Source organism: Monodelphis domestica, chromosome 3 (assembly GCF_027887165.1).
Source record: "Monodelphis domestica isolate mMonDom1 chromosome 3, mMonDom1.pri, whole genome shotgun sequence".
Taxonomy (NCBI): Eukaryota; Metazoa; Chordata; class Mammalia; order Didelphimorphia; family Didelphidae; genus Monodelphis; species Monodelphis domestica.
The window spans coordinates 476,623,016-476,650,921 of record NC_077229.1 but is presented as its reverse complement, the minus strand read 5'-3'; the positions used below and the strand labels follow the sequence as shown (position 1 = coordinate 476,650,921).

The 27,906-nt window shown below is 36.6% G+C and overlaps 1 protein-coding gene and 1 long non-coding RNA gene across 7 annotated transcripts in view; one reads left to right on the top strand and one right to left on the bottom strand.

Moving 5' to 3' along the window:
- Positions 1 to 27,906, bottom strand: part of ARSK (arylsulfatase family member K) — a 69,238-nt gene that overhangs the window by 13,124 nt on the left and 28,208 nt on the right. For 4 of the 6 annotated variants that reach the window (XM_016431565.2, XM_001364779.5, XM_007487277.3 and 1 more), the window contains exons 4-7: positions 14,112 to 14,394; positions 12,027 to 12,198; positions 10,160 to 10,384; positions 3,966 to 4,190 (exon numbers count right to left, since the gene is read on the bottom strand). In XM_016431565.2, the coding sequence (XP_016287051.1) occupies positions 3,966 to 4,190; positions 10,160 to 10,384; positions 12,027 to 12,198; positions 14,112 to 14,394 (905 nt within the window). Of the gene's footprint in view, positions 1 to 7; positions 1,366 to 3,965; positions 4,191 to 10,159; positions 10,385 to 12,026; positions 12,199 to 14,111; positions 14,395 to 27,906 lie in introns of those variants that run through there. The other 2 variants (XM_056824669.1, XM_007487276.3) reach the window with 2 other exon arrangements.
- On the top strand, positions 10,294 to 14,113 carry LOC130458515 (uncharacterized). The gene is made up of 3 exons (XR_008917899.1): positions 10,294 to 10,422; positions 11,459 to 11,535; positions 13,747 to 14,113. It is a non-coding gene; the product is annotated as an uncharacterized LOC130458515 (long non-coding RNA).

Below are 27,906 nucleotides of genomic sequence, written 5' to 3'. Positions count from 1 at the left end.
ATACTTAGTTTATTCTTATGCTAATTTTAATATAATCTCCATATAGCTCTCTTTATAGTAATTCATCTATTAAAGTATGACTAAAGACAGCATATAGTACTTCTAATAGTCTGGTATTGAGAGTAAAAAAAGTAATCACATCACCTAAGGTAATGCTCACTTTCAAACATGTAAATATAATTTTCTATAAATAAGAATATGAACAATGTAGTGATAAGTTGTTTTACATAACCCTCAGGTACCCCTGAATCACCCTATTAGTAGATTTGTCCGGGACTGAACAATAAACCTTCCAGTACCCAAAACCTTCCAGTACTCAGCCTAGATAGGAGGAGGAGATATAATCAATCTCAGGTACCCTTTTTGTTTTAGAAGTGTCTCACCTGGTATCTAGGTCTCTCCAGGCTGAACTCCTCCTTCCCTTGTCTCCATGTAAGCCAATCAGTTGTCCTTCCTTGCCTTCATTCCCCAAAGTGTGTATAAGACCCCAAGTTACATTCCCATTCATGGGGCATTTTCTGGAGCCATTGTTCCCAGAGTCCCAGGGCATGACTCTGGGGGTGGGTGGTGGGTGTTATGGATGGCTCTGTGTGGTGACCACTAGAGCACAGTCTCCCTTGTTCTGATTAATTATTCTTTGGAATTACTTTAGTGGTTCTGTGTTTTTCCAGATTGACAAAACTTAAGATGCAGATCACATCTCTGAGTAGGTAATAGTTATTTATAGATGACAAAATTTATGATTAATTCTTTCAGATTTTTTAATGAACATTTTATGTTGCCAATGTAATCTATTTTCTCTAAAGTACTACTTTGATGCCTCCTCATGATATGGAGGTAACACTGGGCTCTTAAAGACTACAGGCTCTCTCTTTCAGGACCTACTAAGTGCAGTGTAGCCCTGATAACATGCCATTGTCCGAGGCCCATCTTGGCTAAATTTGGAGAGGTTCATTACCAGAAAAAGTCCACCAAATGTAAGGTTTTCAGGTATTTATAATATTTAGAGGGAAAGATGGGGGATTGAAAAAACAGGGGATACGGAAGGTTTGTAGCAGGGAATGGAGGAGTTGAAGGGTGAGAGGGAATATGGCTGCAGGTGAGGCAAAGGAGAGAGATGTCCCCTGCCAAGAGGTTATATTTTGAACAAAATGGGGTGTCCAAGAAATGAGCCATGGGGATGTCTTCTCGCTGGATTGCTACTGAAGTTGCTCCAGAGCAGGCAAACATGGACCTTCCTGAGGGACAAGCCTTTCCCCAGAATTTGTTCATCCAGCAGGGGTCCGATAAGGAACATTTGTAATTGGATGACTGAACTGAGGTTTGGCTCCCTCTTTGCCCAGAAAAGATAGTCCACTTATCTGACTGCAATATTCAAATAAGACAAATTTTAATAACCAGTTTGGATTGGAGAGATATCAGGGAAAAGGGAAGAGGGATGTCCCTAAATAAGGTTGGAGTTTTTCTCAGCTTTGGAGCTGAGGCCAGGCCTCACCAGCTGGTGGAGGATTTCTCTTATTACTGTCTACGCTATATCTGTGCTAGTTTTCTTAATTTCAAAATCATAGCAGTAGACAGCAAGCAACAAGAACAATTCTGACCTCCAGAGCTGGTTGGGCCTATCTCTTCAGACTGAAGGCAATAGAGGCACATCAATCCAGAGACTGAGATTAAAAGTTCCTCCCACTACCAAGAAAGAAAGAAGTGCTCTAGTCACAAGACCCACTGCCACTCCCAGTTGCCCCTTCCCCCACCAACTGTCAGTCTTGTCAATTTCTACTCTCTCTAATATTTCTACTGTTGCTTGTTCCAACACAATGGCAGAAAGTCCAGAACACATTTTAGTTTCCTTTTCACAGTAGTCACTCATGAAAGCGTCTACTGTGTATTAAATGTATGGCCAGCAACTCACGACACTCTCAAGGGGGGCCTGAAGCAGATTAAAATGTAAGTAGGAAATATTTAACAAAATAAATAAAGTCATAATAAAACACAGCAAATGTTAATATGTAATTTTCTAACTGAATGTATGCCCAGAGGGATCCTTATTTACCAGTGCCTTCCATTTCCATTGGTATTAGCTACCCCTGGTGTAGAGAGATTGTGGTTAAATACCAATGCAATGAAAATATAGCTCCTTTAAAGCATGTCTGAGTAATGTAATTACAAAGTAACAAAAAATAAGACTTTGGATAGTTTCTGCTGGGTTCTCAAGTTTCCATTTGAATACTTATAAAAATTATTGATTCCTTCCTTTACAACTGTGTACACCATGATCAGAGAAGAGAACCTGTTGCTGATGTGGCTCATGATTCTCTTTGTCACCTGATCTTACTAGCTGAGTGTCACTAGATGTTTGATTCCTAATATGACTTAATGGCAGCTCTTTAGAGCAGGGAGACCAGGGGGAAATAGGGTGCCCCTAGGTGAGACAATCTTGTTTTCTGCCTACCTTTGGTTCTTTTGGAAATCTGTCTCTAGGAGCACATATTTGAGGGCCAGGATCTATTTATGTATTAGAGTTAAGAAGCCCAAGGTGGTCTTCTGATGTTGTGTGTGTGGGAACTGGTCTTCATAATAATATTAACTATAGCTTTGACTATTATATTACTATAATATGATAATTTTATGTTATATATATATATAACTTTCATTCACATAATGCTTTAAATTTTCCAAGATGCTGCTTTATTTCATCTGAGCCTTGCAAGCACCTTGTGAGATTGTAACTACAATTATTATCATTCATTGATGATGAAAATGAGACTCAGAATTTAAGTGATCTGACCATAGTCACCCAGCCAGTAAGTGTCAGAAGTGGGAGTTGAACAGAGGTCTTCCTGAATCTAATAATAGCTCACTTTCTTCCCTAAGTGCCCTCTCTTTTAGAGTTACTTTGAAATAATAACTGATAATTTTGTAAGTGGAACAAAGACTTAAGGAAAATTGGCATTAAGTTATGATTTAAGAAAATTTTTTAAAATGTCTATCATAAGAAATAACTTAAAATACTATTATAATATTCCATTTTGAATATTCCTTTAATGATAGGAAAGTAAAAGATATTTAAAGTAAATATATTTAGTATTTTAAATACTTTAACATCCAATTTAATTCATTCAGTATCAGTAAAAAATTACATTCCTGCTTTAATCAAAAAAGCATAACACTTCACTATGAAGCAGAGGGGCCCTTTAATTTTTTAATTTTAATTTTTTAATGAAATAATTTTTTAAACCCTTACCTTCTGTCTTTTGATACAAAGTATTGGTTCCAAGGCAGAAGAGTTATAAGGATTAGGCAAATGGTGTTAAGTGACTTGCCCAGCTAGAAAGTATCTGAGATCACATTTGAACCATGAACCTGCCCAGCTGTAGGCTGGGCTCTCTCTCTACTGGGCCATCTAGCTGCCCTGAATTTCTAATATATCTCCTATAAGAAACTGGGACAATTTATATAACTTCCAGATCAAAGCTTGCTTAATTTTACTTTACTACTTTACTACTGACAAATTATTGTCTATTATGAAAGGACAAAATCTTTGAAGTTAATGAAATCCTGCTTTTGAGATCTCTACTAGAGTTAATCATCTTTTAAGGAACAATTTTTTGTTTCCCAACTTGCTGTTAATATTGCTAGTAAGGCACTTTTACTTTTCCCGTATTTGTTCCATTAATTAGCTTTAAAAGTATATTGAGAGTTCACATGACAGAGTGGATCAGAGTCAGCCTTACATTCAAGAATATATGCATTCAAGTTCTGCTTCTGACACTTCTGAGCTGTATGAGCCTTTGCTTGTCACTTAATCTCTTAATGCCCTAGCCAATACTCTAAGAATATATAAATGGAAGAGAATTTGCCTATGGTAGAGGGAGTGTCTAAACTCCATATAATAATGAAATCTATGGTCTGTATAAAAAAAAAGTCTATAATAAAAATGAAATTTAAAAAATCAATTGATTTACCAAAGAGTTGAGGAGGTGATGAAATACCATCAGAGTAGGCTATGTATTTCCATTTGTCAATTCTGAGCATATAAGTGGAGGCATTCACATTGCAGCCATGGAATTCACTCAGAATCCAGGGAGGGCGTTGCATTGCAGCTGGAGAATTATTGTTTGCAGCTTCTGATGTTAATGGAATCAAAGAATATCCACTCAGGTTCTGATGGAGAGGAATTCCAGCAATATCTAAACAACAACAAAAAAAGAACAGTAATTTTTCAGTAAAGCCAAAGGTACCTATAATATTAATTAAACTTTTTTCTGTGTCTTAGGCAAAGGGATGTTATCATATTTATTATGGGAAAGAACAAATTATGCTTTTGATACTGATGAGCACAGTGAGGGGGTTTAGTCATATGAAACAAACATCAAAAATCCCCAAGCTAATATTTTCAACATGGCAGTATAAGAAATCAATTTACAATCTGATTAAAATGGTTTAGAAATGAGTTGTTTTGATCTTGCAATGAATTTTCCAGATCAAAAAAAGTTCATAAATCAATAATGTAACTGAATTACTTTTATCATTTATAATAAAAAAACAAACACAATAGTGTCCAAAAACCTTCCTAAATACTGCTTAAATACTGGGAATACAGTAGAGCCCCTTTTCCCTTCCTCTGGTTTCATCTATTCTGGGTCAACGTAAAGCTCAGAAAGTCTGCCTGCAGCAGTAGTGTCTTCAGCTTCCACTTTCTTTTAGATTTTTTTTTCCTTTTGTGGGGCTGGGAGGCCCTTGAACGCTGTGCTGAGGGTCAGGAGTGGAGAGAGAGAGCACATATGGAAAGAGATCCCCAAGCATTCTGCCTATATCTGCAACTTTGGCCATCTATGGTAATCTTGGAAAAAGGTCACAGGCCCCATTGTGCACTTCTGACCTCACAGCACTGCTGAGGAGATCAAGTTCACAGGTATTGTCCTAATCTTGCCTGAATTCTCAACTGTTGTTCGAGATCTCCAAATAGAAGTCCCAAAGGCATCCTCAACTCAAACGTCCAGAACAGAACTCATTATCTTCCCTGCTTAACCCAGAGCACCAGCATCCTTTCAGTCCCCTGGGCCAGAGCTGTCATAACAGCTAAGATTTATATAGCACTTCATGGCTTGCAAAATGCTTTACATATATTATTACATTCAGTTCTCACAACAGCCCTCTGATGTAGGCTCTGTGATCATTCCCATTTTAGAATAACCTCTCCTTTGTTTTTATTAGAAATTAATTTTTATACTCAACTTTTCTAGTAATTTTGACACAGTATTCGACTTGATATGACATTATCATGGAAAAAAAAAAACATTTACCTTAGTGGTAGAAATATAAGTCTATACCTGTTAAAATAGCTAATTTAGGGGGGAAATGTTAAAAATCACGACAACATATATAACATATTTTTTAAATAGGCAGTATAGACTTTTGATCTAGGTAAGACAATATAGGCAAAGAATTTCCTGGTTATGGTAATTAACTCATTTTTATTTGTTTACCAGAGATAATTTATACTTTTTATGCAATTCCAAAAAGAGAAAGAATGGTATAGTGGGTAAAGAACTAGTCTGGAAATTAGAGATTTGGATTCCAGTCCTATCTCCTATATTTCCTAACTGTGTGACTATGGGAAAGTCACTTAACCACTCAATGTCTCCAGGCTAATGAACTTTCACAGCAGGATTTTCCCACAGTGATGAAATCATGGGGCCAGATTTTTTTTAAAAATGAATGCACCAAAGATGATCAATAATTTTTATCTCCTTATTTATCTTAGTAATTCTATTAGATCATCAGTTTTGACTCAATAAAATTTAAGATTTAGCAACAAACGCTGGCCAAGGCAGGTGGTATAAGACAGAGAGAATTTTAAAATGTCAATGACTTGTAACTGAGAAAAAAAAATTTAAGTTAATTGTACTTACTTTGTATAACCATACTTCTACAATACAAAATCAATTAGATTTCCTATGGGGGACTCATGAGACAAGAGTCTTTAGGATAAGGAGTTGATTAATAGTGTCAAATGCTATGAAGAGGTCAAGGATGAGAACTGAGAAGAAGGCATTGGATTCAAGCAATTTAGAGAGTGCTGGTGACCTTTCAGAGGGTGCTTCAGTAATTTTAATCCAGCCATTTATAAAATTATTCTCTCACTTGCATGACTACAGTGAGACTTGCACTGTAAAGTTTCCATGTCTACTTGCTCAATTTAAGGTGATACAGATATAGATGTACACAGTACTCATCCCATTGCAACAGAATGTGTAGTATTATACTCTCATACTATATTTTGTACATGAAAGGGAGCACAAAGCCATTTGGAAACTTCCTAAGGACTTTTATACCTAGCTGCAATGGGAAGTCTTCTATCTTCCTTTTTACCAAAATCCCTCTTTTTGTTCACTAAAACTTAAACCTTGTTAAAATGGAATGGGTATGTTTGAGATGTAGTGATATTCTTTGTTGTTAAGTCTTCAGATAGAAGATAAATACTTTGGGGGGGGGGATTCTGTAGAGGGGATTTCTGTTAAGTAATTTGTTGGGTTGGATGACTTTTTAGGTTCATTCCAAATCTGAGATTCCCCCAGGATAGAAATCAAGGAGAAGCTATGATCCATATCAATGGAGTGACTGAAAATTCTGGTGAAAGCACAAAAGGATTTATAAAGTCCTCTGAAATCTTTGTAATGGAAATTGACATATATCAACATAGACTGCCAAAGTTTCATCTTCCTTTCCATAGTCTTTTGTGGAATAGCCTATATATCACATTCTCCTGCTTACCAGTTCTAATGGTACTAAGAGCAAAGGAGTATTGTACATGAGATAAGAAAACATAAATTAAAACTGATCACGTGGAAGATTGTCAGGTAGAAGTGTTTGATTGAAGGGTTGCTTAGAGATATCAGCAAATAATGACCGAGAAAATATAGAACTGAAGAGTTTTAAAAATAAACATAGAAGAAAGTATATAAATGAAAAAATTTAAAAACCCAAAAAATTCTTTCAAGGCAGGATAAAAATAAAGGGTAAGGCTGAAAATGTTTTTAAAGGATTAAAAACCACTAGAGAATTCAGAAGTTTTACATTAGACCCTATCTCACTTGAGAAACGAATCCAGAAGGCAAAAGATCAATTTAAACTAAAAAATATCAAGTATTTATTGTTTGTTACTATGAGCCAGACATTTGGTTATATTAACATTAAATTTTAAAATATCTTCTGAACTGAGAGTGAATTTTGAAAGGCAGCATAGCATGGGCAGCTATGTGGAGCAGGAGACAGAGCCCCAAGCCTAGAGTCAGCAAGATCTGAGTTCCAATCCTACCTCAGACATGTACTATGTGACCCTGGACAAGTTACTTGTCCCTGCTTGCCTCAATTTCCTCATCTGTAAAATGATCTGGAGAAGGAAATGGAAAACCACTTCAGTATCTTTGCCAAGAAAATCCTAAATGGGGTCATGAAGAGTTGGATACTACTGAAATAACTGAACAACAAATGACATAGTAGAGGAAAAGAGTCAGGAAGGCCTCCGTTCAAGTTATATAAAAATTTTGGTGTTCTAGGCAATTCTTTTAAGACTATAAATTGCACAGAAGACAGTAGAGGGAACTTCCTCACCAGGGAGTTTCCTATGCCAATGAAAAAACAGGTATTACTCCCTATCCTTAAATTTCTAATATTCTTTATATTTGAGGATGATGTATATGTTTTATTATTTTCATTATGAAATACTCATTTCTGAATGTTGCTGTTCTAGATTTAGGAATATATTCTAAGTGTAGGAAGCCAGTCTAGTAAACAAATATGAAGAAGCATTTAAAGCAAGAATTCTTACCTTTTTTTGGTGTGTGTTATGAATACATTTGACAGTTTGCTGGCACTTATGCATATACCTCAGAATAATTTTTAAATGCACAAATAAATTCACTGGATTTCATGGAGAAAAATTTAAACTGAAATACAGTTACCAATATATTTAAAAAGCAAGTTCAGGGGGCAGCTGGGTAGCTCAGTGGATTGAGAGCCAGTTATAGAGATGGGAGGTCCTAGGTTCAAATCTGGCCTCAGACACTTCCCAGCTGTGTGACCCTGGGCAAGTCACTTGACCCCCATTGCCTAGCCCTTACCACTCTTCTGCCTTGGAGCCAATACACAGTATTGACTCCAAGACGGAAGGTAAGGGTTAAAAAAAAAAAAAGCAAGTTCATGGACTCTAGGTTAAGTACTCTTGATCTAAGGGAATTATTTGTAAAGAAAGTGGATAGGCTCTGTCAGTCGAATGCAATGTCCTCTAGAATAATGTCTGGCAGGTGCTTAATAAATGCTCATGTTAACTGACAGACTCATGACAGAAAAAAAAGAGGACTAAAAAAAAGTAGATGCAAGGCCAGTGAGGAAGAAGGTAAAACAGTTCAGAGAGATATATGAGAGGGTGGACACTGGAGATATGAGGAAAGAGAAAGATGTGCATAGTTTAGCTTTTGCAGGTTAGGAAAATGAGTCTGGTTAATCACCCCTCTTTTGGCCTACTGCAATCATCTTGATCTCTACTTTAAGTCTCTCCCCACCAACCCATCTCCCACACAGCTGCCAAAGTGATGTCACTAAAGCTGCTCTGACCCTGTCATTCCCCCATCTCAGGAAGCTCTAGTGGCTTCTTCTTGCTATTAGGATCAAATGCAAACTCCTATGTTAGGCATTTAAAGTTCTATTGGAAGCACATAGGACTGAAGCCTCAATTGTATTAAAAATATTCATTATTTTGGGGCTCCTAGGTAGGTCAGTGGATAGAGAACCAGGCTTAGAGTCAGGGGAAGTACTGGGTTCAAATCTGAAAGAAGATAATGCCTAGCTCTGTGACCTTGGACAAGTCACTTAACCTCTATTGCCTAGCCCTTACCACTCTTCTGCCTTGCAAACAATCCTTCATGTTAATTATAAGACAGAAAGTAAGGGTTTTAAAAAAAAATAATTATTTTAACACAATCCTAGTCTGATGTCTGTGGTCTCCTTTTAATGAAGATATAATCGGACTCTCTTGAATAGATACATAAACAAAATAGGGGTTATACATAATTCTCCAAAGAAGGCATATCTGCAGGTAGATAAATCATCAAAGAGGATTTATGGCAGCCAAACTTACAGAAAGAGTGTCATCTTGTAAACTAAATGAAGAGAGGCGTCTCTTTTGTTTACTATTGGCCAGACTTAAAGAGGGACGTTTTTAGAGGGAGTACCTTGTTTTGGGGAGATGACATTTTTTTCAGAGGTGTGTGCTGACATCAACACTGATATTAAGTAGTTCTAAAAATACTAACTGAATAGGTTTCATTATTGATATAGAATTTCATCTTTTCCACAATTACTATAAAACGTGAGTTGGAGGCTATGTTTTTTTTTTCTCCTTTCAAGAAAAAAACTTTGCTGGTCAGAATATCTTTCTAAGTAAATGCTTCACATTTAATAAAAAAAATGTGTCTTTGAAAGATTTGGTCAAAATGTAAGGGAATAATTTCCCCCACATCCTTCAAAATTTGACCTAGCCTTCTTTCCAGGCTTATTATACAACGTTCCTTTTCATTAATTCTTTGCTCCAGACTGAATTTATTGTTATCCCTCACACACAAGATTCTGTCTATCACCTCCCATGCTTGGAATGAATTCTCTTCTTACCGTTTCTTCTGATAAAAGCACACTTCTTCAAGCATCACCTCCTACATATAAGGCCCTTCCTGGATCCTTTCACTTTCACATGCCAGGGTCCTAGACCCTTTGAAATCACTTTGTCTTACTTTGTAGTTATGGACTATCCACTTTTATGGGCATGTACTGATTCTCCCCAAGGAATGAGAACTCCTTAAGGACGGAGACTTTAATTTTGTTTTTGTAACCCCAGAACCTGGGATATAGAAGGATATTAGTAAATGCTGATTGACCAATTGATAACCCTATGACTCACATGAATATTTTGAAATAAAAGGGATTAATTATGGGGGAGAGGTAAATACTACAAAGGACACTATTTTTTTGTAAAGTTGGGTCACCAATGACTTAAGCTACTGGTGAGCCAGCAAGAGTTGCCTTGGGACATGGTCTTGTCCCAGCATTTTGCTACAGTTTCAATAGAAATTTGTACACCAGATAGAATCCCATAACTTACCTAGCAGAGTGGGGTAAATATCTACTAGCGAGACTATATCTGGAATGTGGAGGTTTGCTTTAATACCAGGCCCCATCATCACAAGAGGAATGTGGGAACTCGCTTCATACATGCTCATTTTGTAGAACTGGCGATGATCCATGGCCAGCTCTCCGTGGTCGGAGGTGAACAGAACAATAGTCTTCTGAAGAAGACTTAACTGGTGGAGAGTCAAAATAATCTCACCTACCAAAAAAGAGGAACAAGCTATTGAACTGGAAAAGGTAAGCAATTCTTTTTTCTGTATGTATATTCAAATACTCAAAGGGATTTCTGACCTCCTTTGGCCCTTCCCCTGAATGAAAGCATGGCACTGATGGGCAGTAACCCCTCTGTGCCCGGCATTCTTGGGCATCTCTTGCCTATGTCTGAGCAGAAGTTCATCACAAGGGGTTTACCCAACATGCTGGAAATCTTCCTGGCTTTCTCCTAATGAGGTATGGATACCATTATGTAATTGGTATAATTTTGGAACAAAATTGTGAACAGATATATTGTTGATTTACATTTTTAGTTAAATTATGGTGCTGCAATAACAAACCTATTTCTAACACTATTTATGTGAAATGAATGTTGTAATCATGTTTTGCCCAATATAATAAAGGATATTGGGTGGAATGTGCCTACACATGATCAACAGCAGTACCCAGTTGAGAGATATTGGCCCTGTTTATCAGTGACAATGTTAAAACTGCATATGGTAGCACAAGTTGCAAAAACAAGTGACCCAACTGCCTTTGTCATGAGTGAGTGCTATTTGGAAGGAAGTCGATTTTATTTTGCCATGATTAAAATTTTATTGAAATAGTATAAGGCATACTGGAGAGAGTTCTGAACTTGGGGTCAAGAAGACCTGGCTTCACTTTTTGTCAAGATGTTTACTTGGTGTGTGACCTTAGGCCAGTCACTTTTTTAAAGAGATGGGTCTGATTTCTATTGGTGGAAGGAATTTCCATGTCAATAAAATCACAAGTCTTTAATGCATTTTCTTAATTTTAATAACATACTGCTCTCAAAATAATTTTCATTGTAAATGCTAGTGTTTAGAAATTGAGCTCTATGCTCCCAGATTTTTATTAATATTCTGATACTGGCAAAAATCCCCTCCTGTACAAGGGATCTTATGCCTACTATAAGAAGACTAGAATCCACTGTTTTTATAGCTTGAGAATGTGATAACCATAGACAGACTAATAATTCTATGCTGCAAATATCTTCTGAACTGAAATGAACTATGAAGCAAATGTTTTTTCCTGATAGGCTACTGTTTGGAAGCTGCTTTAATTTTTAGCTGGCCTTGAACCAAGCTGAACATAGGAATTCTGTTCCAGCTGCAGGTAAGCCATGGTTGCTGGTATTCTAGAAAAACTGGAATGGTTCTGGAGTCTTAGGCATTCGAGTTTCACAAGAGGCAGTCCAGATTTTAAGACTGAACCTATATCTCAGAACTAAAGCTGTCTTTGAAATGCCCTGTCATTTGCCTACCCACGTTTGGCTATTGTCCAAAAATCAGCCTTCACATCCAAAAAAAATTGTCTTAAGCAGATGGTAGCCTTCTTTGATCTCTCCTTGATGCCTGAATAAACAGAGTTATTTTCCAAGTTATTTTATCAACTGATAGTTGAGAGATAAAAAGGTTGATCCAGAACTGATAGTATTATGTCTACCAATCTTTAAGTGCATCAAGTATGCTGTCTCTAAGCAACTGTTGTATGAACATCCTTGAGTAATTTTCTACAAATCACTAAGGCAGCCTGATCACAGTCAGTTAGAAAAACAACATTATTCTTCTTCTCTCTGTAAATTGCTTATTAATTATACCACCTACCAAGCATGGCATCTGTTTCAGCACACATAGCATAATAAAAAGCTCTAATATCTCTAATTTCTTTCTTTGTAAACTGCCCAGTGCAGTTTTTAGTGTAGGAAGAATAATAATCTACAGGGTGCATTTCTGATAGAGGAGACCATTCTGGAATTTTGATAGCTTTATAAAATACCTAAAAAACAGAGAGAAAATTCAGTTATATAAAGATGAGAGTTTTGTTTTTTACATATCATGAATGCCAATCTACAGTTTCTAATTAAGGGTGGTGAGGAAAGACTTGCAATAAATTATTTAAAACAAATATCAAATCAATTAAATATGGAAATTAAGTACTAATTCACTTATTTAACATTTGTTATAATGTATTTGTACATGTAGAATGAGAGATTTCTGAAAATTATTTTAAAATCTGAACAACTCAACTGAAATTGCTATCATTACATGACTAACAAAGAAGGTACTCTAAGCATTATGAAAAAAGAATACCAAAAGTTCAGTAATATGTTCTGACTGGGGTAAGACTTAAAAATCAATACCAGGAAGTAAAGAATTTGAGCTTAGTTCTCCTTTCTCTTCCTGATGGTTCAATGGCAGAAGTACATACAATTCAGGGAGATTTTTACATGTTTATTTAAATAATAGTCATGGCTCACATTTCTTTATGGCTTTGAGGTTTGCAAAGTATTTTCTTCACAATAATCCTGTGAGGTATAGTACTAGTATTATAATCCCATTTTCCAGATAAGGTAATAGGCTCTGAAACATGTTAACTGACTTTGCCATAATTAGACAACTATAGGTTATGGCTAGATTCAAACCATGTCTCTTAATGTTTAAGTCCGGCATTCTTTTCTAAAACATTATGTTACTTTTAAACAAATATCTTTTTCTTTCATATGAATACATATTTCCAGTTTAAGTAGTCATATTTAATTATAGTCCAATATCTTAAATTTTGTGAGGATCACTTGAGCTGATCTCTAAGGAAGTATTCTGTAACTATAAAGCACCAGATTGTCATGAAATATAAGGAAAAGTGATTTGCAAGGAAGTTCAGAGGAATGCTTGCTAATTTCTTATATTTAACTCCTTTCATCAGGTCAGTATCCACTTTTATTTTTTTTTAAACCCTTACCTTCCATCTTGGAGTCAATACTGTGTATTGGCTCTAAGGCAGAAGAGTGGTGAGGGCTAGGCAGTGGGGATCAAGTGACTTGCCCAGGGTCACACAGCTGGGAAGTGTCTGAGGCCAGATTTGAACCTAGGACCTCCCATCTCTAGGCCTGACTCTCAATCCACTGAGCCACCCAGCTGCCTCCTCCAGTATCCACTTTTTAAAAGACCACATTATTGTTTTTCTCATGGACAAGATTGAGAGACTGTGCAGCACAATGATTTGAAAGTCAATCTGGGACTCCAGAAGCCCTAAGTTTATTCTGGCTAAATTTTTTTACCCTGAGCAAGTGCCTTGATCAGTATTTTATGCAGTTCTTTAGAAGTCTTAGAGAAGGTGCTGGTCTCCATTGGTAAACGGAGATCTTTTCTGGGAATTCTCTATAACAATTAAATAACTGGTATAGTCCATATTCTTATAGATAAAACAACCTTATGGTAATGTTTTGTAATAGCTCACATGAATATGTTTAAAGTTTACAAACTATACATCTCATAACAACCCTGTGAAGTATGCTGTGCATGTATTATGAACCCCATTTTACAGATGAAGAAGCTAAGGCTCTGGGAGAGGAACTGGCCCTATGGCACACAGATAATTGGACTTGAATCTGGATCTTCTGACTCCAAGGTCAGCAGTCTTTCTATTATGTTGCCTCTGCTTGAGCCGTGAGAACACAAAACACATATATACACATCCAATGGAAGGTAATATATTGAGGTTAAAAAGACAAGTATGTTCATTTTTGCAAAGCTAACTCTTTAGTTATTATATCCTCTTATGACAAGGCTTTGACTTAATTAGAATATTAATTTTTCATATTTCTTCTTACCTTGGATGAAAGGAATAAAAGAACAGAATTCTAAATAAAACATGTGGAAGTTAATCTCAGTTTTTGAAGGTATACTTACTCTTTCAAGCCAATAAGGAGATGTTTGAAATGTGGAGGCTCCAAAATTTTCCCCCATATATGGTGATGGATAAGGATGTGGTAAATTTAATCCCAAATAAAGAACGAAAGGTTGAGTAAAATTAATTGCTTCTTTTCTTAACCAGTTTGTTGCTTTGTCTGTATTCTGCCAGTCTTCTTCCATTATTCTTGTTTTCATCTTATTAGGGATAAGATTAACCATAGGTCTGCCCTCTTGACGAAGCAAGAAATCAACATCTCTTGTCCAAGCTTCCACACGATTGCTGAGGAGAAAAATTCAGCTTTCTGTAATTTATTTTAAAACTCTGATACATACACTCATATAAAACAGGCCTGCTATTCAATTCAGATAATTCCTAGATGGAAAATAATTTATAAAACAATTTTTGCATACAATTTTGTTCATTATAGAATAATGCAAAATCATAAAAAGCTGTTATTTAGTTAACTACATTATTAAACTGAAAATTAGGAAAAATATGCAATTCAAAAATTTTGTATTTTTCAGAATGGCAGTGCTATGTTTTTTCTGGAGGTACTAAGAGTTCCTGTCATCAGTCCAACATATTTATTTTAATAAAAAATGATGTGGAGTCAGTCCTATTATTTTTCCTTTTTCATTTTTGTATCTAGTTTTCCTTTTGTTGAAAAAAATAATACTTCTAAGTTAATTTTGAATCCTTACATGTTAATTCTATGTCTCATCCATATTAAAATGCTTTTATCATTATTTTGATTTTCAACTTTACCTTTTGTGATTTTTTCTTTTTTTATATATAAATGGATATTTTTTATTATATTAATTTAATATTCTCTTGTGCAAATAAAACTAGTGTAGCCAAAATTAGAAAGAAAGCAGAAACCTTTTGTGGTTTCTAAGGCAATTATAATACTCTAATTATTTCCTTCTATACTAGTACTGATGTAATTTTACTCTTTGATATTTTCATTCTTAAGCTTTAGTACTTTAGATCAGTGAAATCACTGATGTTTGGTATCTTCTCTCCACTGGTATGGATTATAACTCATCCAATATTCCTGTCCCATGGAATTCTTGTTCATATTCATGATGTTAGAAACTTTCATCTAGATTTTTAAAATTTCCATGTTACTGATTATGACACGCTTTCAATCTTGAAAGCATTGATGAATCATTTTATTATATACCTCAGAAAAAGGAGTATTATTGTGTTATAAGAAATAATAAAATAAACAGTTTTTGAGAAATGTGGTAAGACTTTAGTGTGACCAATGAATAGCTAAGTGAGTAGTATCAGGAATATGATTTATGCATTAACAACAATATTGTAAAGAAAAACTGTGAAACACTTAAGAATTATAATCAATACAACATGACATGAGAAAAAGAATAAGATGAGATGGATATAATTTGTTTTGCTTGACTGTACATAGTTGTTAGAAGGATTTTATTTTATTTTTTGTAGGAAAGATTTGGAAAGGAGTGAGGGGATGCAGGGTGCTCTCCCTACTCCTCAAGGATCCCCATTGAAGTATTTTTTTTATATTCAGCAGAGAAAAAAGGACAGAAGGAACCCTAAATAATTGGAACTTCTTTGAAAGTTACATGCTGGATATAATAATTACTTAAAAATGAGAAGCAAGTTGTACATCATAGAGACTGCAATTTCATGTATAAACTTTGTTCTACTATGTAGAGAGTAATTGTTGCAGAAGCAATATCTTAACCCTTCTCTCTAATTCAGGTTAGGCTACTAAATTTTCCTCAAAAGGTATTGGGATCACATTGAGACTTTGTTGGCTCAAGGAATAAAGGATAACAAAGCTGACTTTACTTGTTGCATGACTTTGAGTGAAAAGAAGCCATGAGGAACAAGAAGGCTTCTCAGATGTTTGGCTGGGTCCTCTCAATGAAGCTTCTTTCATCTGAAGCAACTCAAAGGGATCTCAAAGCCTATCCTTGCAGACTATCCTTTTCCTACCATAGTTAAATTTCCTTTTCTTAACTGTTGAATGACCTATGAATGCACATTTTGTTTCAGTAGCAAACCTAAATTACCAGGAGATAAGCTTGAGTTATGCCTAGAGCAGAAGAGAATTGCTAAATTTATTTATTTTGTTAATTGTTGCTTGTTAAGTTCAGAATTAAAAAAAAAAAAGCTCTGTCTTGTCTTAATGATAATTATCTCTCTCAAAAGGCAGAGAAATCATTGAATTTGCTTCTTTGGATTGGGAAAAGAAATGATGGGAAACGTGAAGAAGTGACCATTCTACCTTAGAATTTGTGAAAGAAGAAAGCTGGGCATAGTTTGACAAGTACCCTTGATATGAGGAAAGAAAGTTTCAAAGGGCTTAGAGAAAGGATTGGTAGACTCACTGAAATTCTACAAGGGAAACTCAGCTTTGGAGGATGAATATCACAAAAATAAAATCCTACAAACACATTTTAGATTAAGAAGAAAAGGATGAATCACCTAGATTCCAGTATGGAGACACTCTGTGAGTGGAGATGGAATCTTCCAAACTTAACTGACTGTTCTCTATATCAACTTAAGTAAATAAATATGAAAACATAAAACTCAGGGAAACAGAAATTAAAGCTAAAGAAAGTAAGATAAAAGAGGTTAAGGCAGTGGCTGCATTAAGATCAATGAAGCCTAACAATAATTATTATTATAAGCCAAGAGACAAAAGATCAGGACTCCAACATTGTTTCCTCTGCAATAGGGTTGGACATTTTGTAAAAGAATGTCAGTATAGAGGACAGATTGCAAAGCAAATGAACAAGTATGGAGGGCTTAATAGGAATAATAACTGGAATAATAACTATAATAATAATAACAATAGTGGATGGAATAATAACTACTCAAGGAAAAACAATGGAAATGTGTGTCAAAATGTCTGTTGCCAAGGGATCACATGTACCAGACCTTAACACTAGGCAGGACTGGGTTAAATCTGGAGCAAGGCCTAAATACAGTCATATGGTTAACGGTGATCAGAACAAAGGTGCATGTTCATTATGAAGGTTTCCCCAATGTACTTCTGTAATTAAATCAAGGGATAGGGAGTAAATGAAAATGAGTGTAATGGTAATAAAATTAATGAAGACATAAATGAATTGATTGAATCAAAGGATATTATAATTAGTGTTAATAATTGTAAGGAAAAAGAAAATTGTAATATAAAATTAGCAGAAAATTCTAATGAATGTAAAATAAGGGAAAATACTGAAAGATGCAAATTGGATAATGATAATGAGATTGTAAATGAGAACAATGATACCAAGATGGAGAGTATAAGGACCAAAGGGAATAATGAAAAAGCTGATGATGGAGTTACAAGATGCAAAATCCTGGGAATATCATGTAGTTAAGCAGATGTAAACTTGGATGGACAGAAAATGACTGAGCTTTGTACTGATGTTACTGTGCTAGCACCAGTATTAGAAACATTTCAACCTCTAAACAGTGCAGAACCATATGTATTATAGGTAATCAGATATATGATCTTTTGGTCCCATTTACTGGAGCCAGTAAATCAGTTTTGCAAAGTCTTCCTAAGAATTGTAGAGATGTGGGTTCAATGGAAGTACTAGGAGCAGCTGGAAAACCAGAGAGAGTAGCAAAATTACAACCTAAAATGATTACTTTAGGTCCTTTATCTGTGGAACATGCATTTCTTTGTATGCCAGATTGTCCCATGAATCTTTCTGTATGAGGGAGAGATCCATTGGAGGTGACAAGTTTGTCACTCTAGTACCACCAGAGTCACCAACATTTATGAAATAGAAACCCTCAGACTCCATATAGACAATATAGGTAAATAAAGTAAAAAAGCCAAATTTCTCCAAGTCAAGGTAAAGAGTTAGATTTTATTGGAAGAGGGCCAAGTCCTCCAATAAAAGCATTCTCTTGCATGTATTATATTGTTGGACCCCAGCAAGAGACAATGCCCAGAGGCTGAGACCTGGTTTTTATAACAAAATTAATACTTCCATCCAAGATCACAAGACACAACATCAAATAGACCTTATTTTAGAAACAATTACCCAATTACAAAGCTGATTGGTTAATTCATTTCAGAAAGCCCATATTAGTCTTTTGACTAATGACTTAGTCAAGTCAAATGACTGTTACCTCTCTCTCATCTGATCTGGGGGGAGAGATGACTATTTCCAAATAGGAAAGGGTACATGATGTTTGTGCCATATTGGGACATGAGATTCAGATAGTCAGCATCTTATGATAAAGGGAAGTATAAACTTAGGGAGGGGTTAAATATCCCTTCAGAAGCAGTTTTTATGCTTTAGTTAGAAATCCTTGTAAATATTATGAATTTTACTGATTGTATTAAGATTATAATGGAATTTTTACTAATCACTTTAGAATCACAATACTGATTATCTTAAACCTATCACAATTACTAAAATCCAATCAAGTACAAGGGGGTAGGGGTATTTTTTCCCAACAGCAGTCAGAAAGATCAGCAAGGAGAGGGCCATTCCAGTGGAAGAGGACATTTAGAAGAGGACAATGCAGATGAAGAGGAGAATACAGGAAATTAATGGATATTGTTAAAAGACTAAAACTTATAAATTTAAAGACTTTGAGAAATTTGCAATGAAGAGGATCACAGGATTAATGGGCTAATGAATTAAAAATTGGAGTAATGTATTATAACATTAAAGAACATAACACATATTCACAAACATTCATAAATAAATTAATACCATGGAGTTGGAGAAGAATTATTCAATCAAGATGAAAGGAAGACAGTAGAAAAAAAATCTGAAGTAGTTGTAAGTATATTACATGCAACAGTAACATAACATTAACATAACAGCAACACTAACATAACACTAGCAAAACAATATAACATAGCAAAATTAACAACACAACAAAACATAAAAACAAATATATAAACATGGTTAGGTTACATTGATTCACTATTTGAATGAGTGAAACAATGTATAGTTACTATACTAACAATGTTAAAAGTAGTTATAAATTAGTTACTAACAAAAATTAGGTAGATACTTAGTTTAATATAGAAAGATAAGTAGATAGGAGAATTTTATTAAGATAGGGCTTTAGTTGGATAAAGATTAAAATTTAAGATAAATAAGATAAGGTAATGACTTACATTACAACATACATGAGAACATACATTACATAACACAAATGATATATAAAACATCACATATACAAAAGTGTAAATACATATGTAAATATATGTAAACTGTGTATAATAGGATTGTAAGATTAATTGCATTATAGTATATGTAGATATATAACAGGCATCATATGTGTAAATATGAATTGTTTATATGTGTATAGCATACATGTATATTTATTATATGCATGTACTATATGTATATGTGTAAAATTTATGTAGCTTGTATAAATAGATCACATGTATAATTTTATCTATTGTTACATGTAGTTTGCATAATTGAGTTTAATGTTTTGGTTTAATTTCTGTGTAAAACTTATGCAATGTTGTGTTTATCGTAATTTAAAAAAATTTTCTCCAAGTTTGATGTTAATGTATTACAATAGTAGTAGAATGTTTTGTATTAGTAGATAAGAGTAGTATTTATGGGTTTAATGTTTGCATGGAAGTTGTGTTTATCTTTTGCATTTGATGTTGCTTGTTGTGCTTTTGCATATGTTTGAAATTTGTACTTGTTCAGTATTTAATCCCTTTTCCCCATTCCTTGATAAAATCCTTAGAATAGGATAGTATTAGGTAAGTTAAGATAGTTGTGTGTAGGTTGTTTGTTTTGGGTATATATTTTAGTTTAGGTAATCTGTAAGTAAGTTAGTTTGTGCACAAATGCCAAAATAGTGTTTTCAACACAATTTTGGCTTTGTGCAAAGGGAGGACTGTAGCAATGGGAAGTAAAGGTTGTAAGGGATGATTGACAGGGGCTTAAGACCAGAATCCTCTTGAACGTGGTTGAGTCAGAACTCCTAGGAACAATTTCCCAACTGTCACTCTGAACTCGGGAGGTGAAGAGAAAAGGTGTGTGGCTGAGACATCTCGAAATCCATCCATCAAGCTACTGACCTTTTGAATATCTACTAGCTGTGGTGAGAAGTTATCTTCAGTCTTCTGCTGGACAGGGACTGGAGAGCTGACCTTCCTACTCTGATGAGACCATCTGTGGACATCACACCTGGGACTTCAGTACCTGACTTACCAAGGATTCTCTATTTGTGAGATTTTGATTCCCTGTTGGACTTGCCCTTAGGAACTTAGGTTTTTAGTTCAGTGTGAGTTAGATAGTGTTGATTTAGTGGGTAAAACAGTTAGATTTCATCCTCTCTCACTCTCCTTCTCTTCATCCCTTCTCTGTTAAATAAATTCAATAATTTCATATGAACTATTTTCCCAATGTATTACTTTCCTTTCCCTTTTCACATTATATACATTTTAACACTCTGTAGCTACAGAACCTAGCACAGTGCCTGGAACATAGGTATTTTTTAAAAAATGTTTGCTAGAATTTAAGGGATGATATCTAGGAATGAAGTCTCACTGGAATGACTCAGATGCATGTTTGACCTTGTGCCAACATTTTTATCAGTGATTTGGATAAAGACACATATGGTATGCCTTTAAAATTTTCCGAACACACAATGCTGAGAAATTCAGCTAAGAGGTAACTAAGTGGCACAGTGGATGGATTATGGGGCTCTTAGTCAAGAAAATCTGCATTCAAGATTGCCCATTTGCTATATGACCCTGGGCAGGTCACTTAAGCTCTGCTTCAGTTTCCTCATCTATAAAATGGGGATAATAAGAGCATGTTCCTACCAGAATTGCTGTGAAGATAAAATTAGATAATATTTGTAAAGCACTTTTCAAATCTTAAAGTGCTATATAAATGCTGATATTATTATTGTTATTATTGTTATTATTAATAAAGTCTTTAAAGCTATAAGGCATAGAGAAAGGCTCCAGCTGTAGGTAGAGGGTGTTTCCTAAGAACTTCCTAAACCAATAAACTACAGGTCCAGTCCCCATCAGTGAATAATAATTATCTAAGAAGTATCCAAAAATCCTGATTAGGCTAGAAGATTATGTTTATATCTAAAAAAGTGAAATTTAATGGATAGAAATGTAAAACTTGGGCTCAAGAAACCACTCATATATACAAAATTAAGGAGGTGTAGTTATTCAACAGTGTGTCTCAGAAAGATGTATAAAGATTAGTTGACCAGACCCAACAGGAATCAATATTATTATATGGCAATCCAAGATGCCTGCATTAAGATAGGCATGGTACTTAGGATTAGGCTACTGATAGTTCATGGTATACTATCCTAGTCAGGCCACATCTGATTCAGTGTTTATACTTGTTCTACTTGACTCCAATGGATAAAACTTGGAGCAATGGGTGGAAGCTGCAAAGGGACAAATTTAGGTTCAATTTAAAGAAAAACTTTTGAACGATTCTAGGTACTCCCAAATGAAATTGGCTATACTTGGAAAGACTGCTGACTCCTTTTCACCAAAGATATTTAAGAAAAAACTTGACTATTTGTCATATAGACAAAGAATGTAAAATGTAGCTTTGCTGAGATATGAGTTAGATTTAATGGTGTAAACCTCAAAATTCCTTAGACTTATAAATGTTGGAAATTTCACCATTGGGATATTTCATACTTGGAAAATTTCTTACTGATAGTCTATTGGAATGGGAACTCCATTGGCATGGGAGGTTCCTTCTCTTCCCTTCTTAAGATTACTTTAGGACAGAAACCTTTTGCTGAACAATGGAAAGGACTTTGACCTATGCTTAAGCATAGAACAGGAATTTCTTTGAGTCTTGATTGATTTTAGAATTGATACAATGGAGATACTCCACCCTATTCAGTCCTAATAGGATTGAGTAAGGGCTGCAGCCTAGATCAAAATTTAATTATTCCAATCTCTACCATACTCAAGTTAACAGGATTTAGAAAGGGCTGTAACAAAGGAGTAAGGATTTAATCATTTGAAAAATATGACCTTCAACAGACATGTGCAAAAGCCAGAAACCTCTGGGCGGTCCTGGGTTAAGCGAGAGCCTCCATTGACAGGGAAATTGATGAAGAGTGATTGGTAGATGTGAGGACTGAGGGGAGGCAACTTGGATGGGGTCCTTAAAGATAGGAGGGTCTGGAGACTGGGGAGGAGGTGGTTGAGTTTTTGGTCGGTGTGGTTCCTGGGCTCTGAGGAAGCTTGCTCTGAAGGAAGCTGAAGGTGGGGGCCTCTGAGACTGTTTCTCCATTTTGGACACGTGAGTAATAGGGACTGATCTCTTTTCTTTGCCCCAGCTATCTAAGGGCTTGGGCCTTTTGGCCCAGCCTAAACAGAAGGGGTATTTAAGCCCTATTCCCTTCTCTCCCCTTTCTCTCTCTATATATATCTCTAATTCCTTTCTTGCTCCTATTGTAATTAAACTCCAAAAAAGGCTGACGGCTGACTTGAGTTTTTCATTTAGGAATTACATAGCTGATTCCTGGGCGACCTTAAATTAATATATATCAGTCTTTTAAAGTGATTCCCTTGTAACAATGGTCTTTGAGATCCTTTCCAACATACAAATTTCATAGTTCTATTTGGGGAATGAATTAGGGAGATGAGTGCCTGCCAAAGGTGTCTTGTTTTTATGTTATTTGACATACAAACATAAGATGAATTTACATTCTTATCCATTTAAAAGTTAAATGGTTTAAGTCTTTCAATTTGCTTGTTATTAATATGATTTTAATATTTAATAATATTAATAAGAATAATAGGGAAATGATAGGATAAGCAACTGTGTTAATTAATTAGTCAGTCAATCAGTCAATAGGCATTTATCAAGTGCTGACAGTGTATAAGGTACTGTTGTGTTGGGGATATAAAGAAAAACAAAAGCTTGGTTTCTTCCTTCAAGGAGGTAACACTCCAACAGAAGAGACAACCTACAAATCAGTGTACATATGCTCTTTCTCTCTCTCCATATATACACATATATATGTATATGTCCATATCTATATCTATCTCTATATATCTTTCATATATGTATATGTGGAAGATAATCTCAGAGGGACAGCACTAGCAATGGTGTCTTCAAGAAGGTAAGGAAGCCAAGAGGCAGTGGTGAGGAGGGACAGCATTTCAGGAATGGGGGGAATAGACAGTGAAAAGGCTTAAAGTAAGGAGAGGAAGTATTGTGTTTGAGTAACAATATGAAAACCAGTGTCATCAGGCTGTAGTGTATGAAGGGAAACAAAATGTAATTAGAATGGAAAGGCAGGAAGGGTCGGATTGTGAAAGGATTTAAATGCCAAGTAGCGGATTTTATATTTGACTTTGTAACAGAGTTTATGGAGTAGGAGAGTGATATGGTCATACCTAATCTGTGGGAAATTCACGTTGGTATTCTCTCCTCCTTCATTCCTGTGTCACATGAAGAAATTGACTTACGCCTTACAAGGTAAATCTTTCTACTTGTTCAAGTCATCTCATTCCATCCTGTCTGCTTCAACAGATTTCTCCCTCTGCTATCCCCACTGTCTCTTATTTTCAATCTCTCTCTCTCATTATTGGCTCATTTCTTATTGCCTATACACATGCCCATGTTTCTCCTATTCTGAAAAAAAAAAACCACATTTGATCCTTATATCCCTGCTAACTATGGTCTCATTTCTCTTCTTTCTGCCCTTTTACAATCTGGTTTTGTGATTTTATCATTCCACTGATACATATACACAGTTCGCGCATTTTACAATGTGAGTCGTTGTAGAGATCCATCTTATTTGCAAACATTCCAGTCCTGCCTGGACAACAAGCTGTCTGCCAAGGGACCACTCACTGGAAGTTCAACCGAGAAATGGAACCAGTTCAGAGACGCAGTGAAGGAAATATCAAAGGCAGTCCTAGGCCCAAAACAACACAACCACCAGGACTGGTTCGACGAGAACAACACTGCTATTGAAGACCTATTGAGAAAGAAGAACAAAGCCTTTATGGAGTGGCAAAATAACCCAAACTCTGCTCCTAAAAAGGACAGATACAAGTCTCTCCAAGCCACGGCACAGCATGAGATCAGGAAGTTGCAAGACCAATGGTGGGAAAAAAAGGCAGAAGAAATCCAGTGCTTTGCTGATATGAAAAACTACAAACAATTTTTCAGTGCCCTCAAGACTGTCTATGGACCATCAAAACCCACCACCACTCCCTTGCTATCCTCTGACGGTGACACTCTCATAAAAGATAAAAAAGGCATCAGCAACAAGTGGAAAGAACACTTCAGTCAGCTTCTCAACCGACCCGCTTCAGTCGACCAAAGCTCCCTTGACCAGATCCCCCAGAACCGCACCATTGAACAACTTGATGTCCCTCCTTCAATAGAGGAAGTCCAAAAAGCCATTAAACAAATAAGTGCAGGCAAGGCACCTGGTAAAGACGGGATCCCGACCAAGGTGTACAAGGCCTTAAATGGAAAGGCTCTCCAGGCATTCCACATAGTGCTGACCAGCATATGGGAAGAGGAAGACATGCCCCCAGAACTCAGAGACGCCTCCATCGTAGCCCTATACAAGAACAAAGGCTCACGAACAGCCTGTGACAACTACAGAGGCATCTCACTACTCTCCACTGCTGGAAAGATCCTCGCCCATGTTATACTCAACAGACTCCTGTCATCTGTTTCAGAGCAGAACCTGCCTGAATCACAATGTGGCTTCCGACCAGATTGCAGCACCATCGACATGGTCTTCACGGTGAAGCAAATGCAGGAAAAATACCTTGAGCAGAACCTGAGTCTCTACATTGTCTTCGTAGACTTGACAAAGGCGTTCGATAGAGTGAACAGGGACGCATTGTGGGTGATCCTCAGCAAGCTCGGTTGCCCAGCAAAATTCGTCAAACTGATCCAGCTCTTTCATGTCGACATGACAGGGGAAGTCCTATCTGGTGGAGAGACTTCCGATCGCTTCAACATCTCCAATGGCGTGAAACAAGGCTGTGTCCTCGCTCCGGTACTATTCAACCTATACTTCACCCAAGTATTACGACATGCTGTGATGGATCTAAATCTGGGTATCTACATCAAATACCGACTGGATGGCTCACTATTTGACCTTCGCCACCTGACTGCAAAAACAAAGACAACAGAGACTCATGCTGGAAGCTCTCTTTGCAGATGACTGTGCTCTCATGGCCCACCAAGAAAATCATCTCCAAACCATTGTGGACAGGTTCTCTACAGCAACAAAACTGTTTGGCCTGACTATCAGCCTCAGCAAAACAGAGGTGCTGTTCCAACCTGTACCAGGGAGGCTAACTAACCAGCCGTGCATTACAATCGATGGCATGCAGCATTCTAACGTCAACACCTTCAAGTACCTGGGCAGCCCCATCGCCAACGACGGGTCCCTAGACCAAGAGATTAATGCCAGGATCCAAAAGGCCAGCCAGGCACTTGGGCGGCTACGCTCCAAAGTCCTCTAACACAGAGGTGTAAGCACTGTGACGAAGCTCAAAGTGTATAACGCAGTGGCCCTCAGCTCGCTCCTGTATGGTTGTGAGACATGGACACTGTACCGGAAGCACATGAAACAGCAGGAGCAATTCCACCAACCCTCCCTCCGGTCAATCACGAGGATCCGATGGCAGGACCGAATCACCAACGAAGAAGTCCTCGACAGAGCCAACTCCACCAGCATTGAAGTAATGGTCCTTAAAACCCAGCTACGATGGTTTGGACACGTCATCCGCATGGACCCACAGCGAATACCAAGACAGGTATTCTACGGTGAACTGTCAGCTGGACTCAGGAAACAAGGCCGACCAAAGAAAAGATTCAAGGATCAGCTAAAGTCAAACTTGAAGTTGGCTGGCATTACACCAATGCAACTAGAACTTGCTGCCTCTGACAGAAGCAGCTGGCGAACCCACATTCACCATGCCTCCATCACCTTTGAAGATGAGCGACGTTGACATCTTGCCGCTGCGCGTGAACACACAACCGCACTCCCCATAACAACTGGCGTCCCATGCCCCATGTGCCACAAACTCTGTGCCCCAGCCTTTGGACTTCAAAGCCACATGAGGGTACACTGTAGATGAAACTGCACAAAGACAATAGTCATTCTCGATCGTCGAGAGACTACTATACATACATATATTACACACACACACACACACACACACACACACAAGCACACACATATATATGTACACACAATGTATGTGTGTGTGTATATATATGTATATGTATCCAGAACAAACACTATGTATGATAAAAGTTCAGTTTTTTTGGTACAATTCTCTTCCCTATTATTTTTGGTGTCTTGAAATGTTTATTACTATTGCATTCATAATAAAAAAAAATTTAAAAACTGCCTTGTGTGGCAAGGTTTATTGCCTTTTGACATGGCATAGATTAATGAAAAAAGTGTAGCACCTACTCTGATTCATTCTCTCGACTCATCATCTGTAGATTTGCAGGTGAAATCCAGGGGGGGGGAGTGGGTGTGTAGGTGACCATATGAGTTTTTAAGGGTTACTCTCCTAGAACTCCAGCTTAGACGTTCTCTCTGGTATGCTTCCTCTTAGCAGTCAGTCAGTAGACACACAGCTAGCTCAAAGCAAAGGTATTTACTAAGATGACATAGTAAAAAGAGGAGGGACAAAACCTCTTCCTCATAAACGTGTCCTGTTCTCCCACAAACGTAGTTAGGGTCCAAGGGAAGAGGGGGTACAATTTTTGGAGTATGATGGTAGTGAAGTAGATCTGCAGGGAACTTGTAGCTAAGGTGTAATTCATGTCCCCAGCACTGCAAGATCTCCCTCATGGTCCTTTCTTCTGTCTCCTAGGGGTCCTTAGGCTACATTTTCCTCCTAGGTGAATTTCTCTTGGGTGGCTATTTCAGCATTTGTATATCTCAGCTGAATTCTCAGTTTCTGGGACTCATTCTCTAAAGTACATACTTGAATCTCTTTTGGGTTGCCTGAGATTTCATTCCTTGAAGAGGTTTCCTGTGTAGAAGGACTACTTGTTCCCTGTTGGATTTGCTGATCAAATGGCTCTGGGTCAAAGTGCCCTGGAAGATGTTGGGAGGGTGGAGGGGAGTAATGAAAGAGAAACCCCATCTTCCCGTCAAGAGGAATTCCTTCTCAGTGCTGGGCTCCTCCTCAATTATTGGCTTCTGCCAGAATCCACTTTCAGGGACAGTAAGCTTCAGTGTCAAAGAGATAGAGAGTACAAATGAATCTTTACAATTATCTGCCCCTAAGCTGTGATTCCATCCTGGGCTTCCTGCACTAGAGCTGGTCAGAGACCACTTTTCCAACACAAGTATGATCTCCCAGTTTGGTTTTCTTGGAATACTAATTCTAATGAGTAAACTGAGTGATATTTTTTCTACAAATACCTTTGATTACACCCTCTGTTCTTCTTCCTTGAATAAATTTGAGGAAGTAAAAGGGTTGTTTTACAATTTTCAAAAGCTATAAGAAATGCTTTTGAAAAATGCAAGCACAAAGGTATTCTGGAATTTCTAGAGAGAAATAATATACACTCTAGGATAAAGGGAGAAATCACTTATAAAACTATAAAATCATGAAAGGTATGGCTAAGGAAGAATCTCCTTGTTTTAACAAGTCCCCCAAAAAGAAAGAAGGATTCAGGTGTCTCACTATTATTTTAAAGTCTTTGTCCCAAATTAGCTCCCTCATAAAACTCAGCATTTATTTATCTAATATTTATTAATTTTTATAAATTATATATTATATACAAATTATTAAATAAT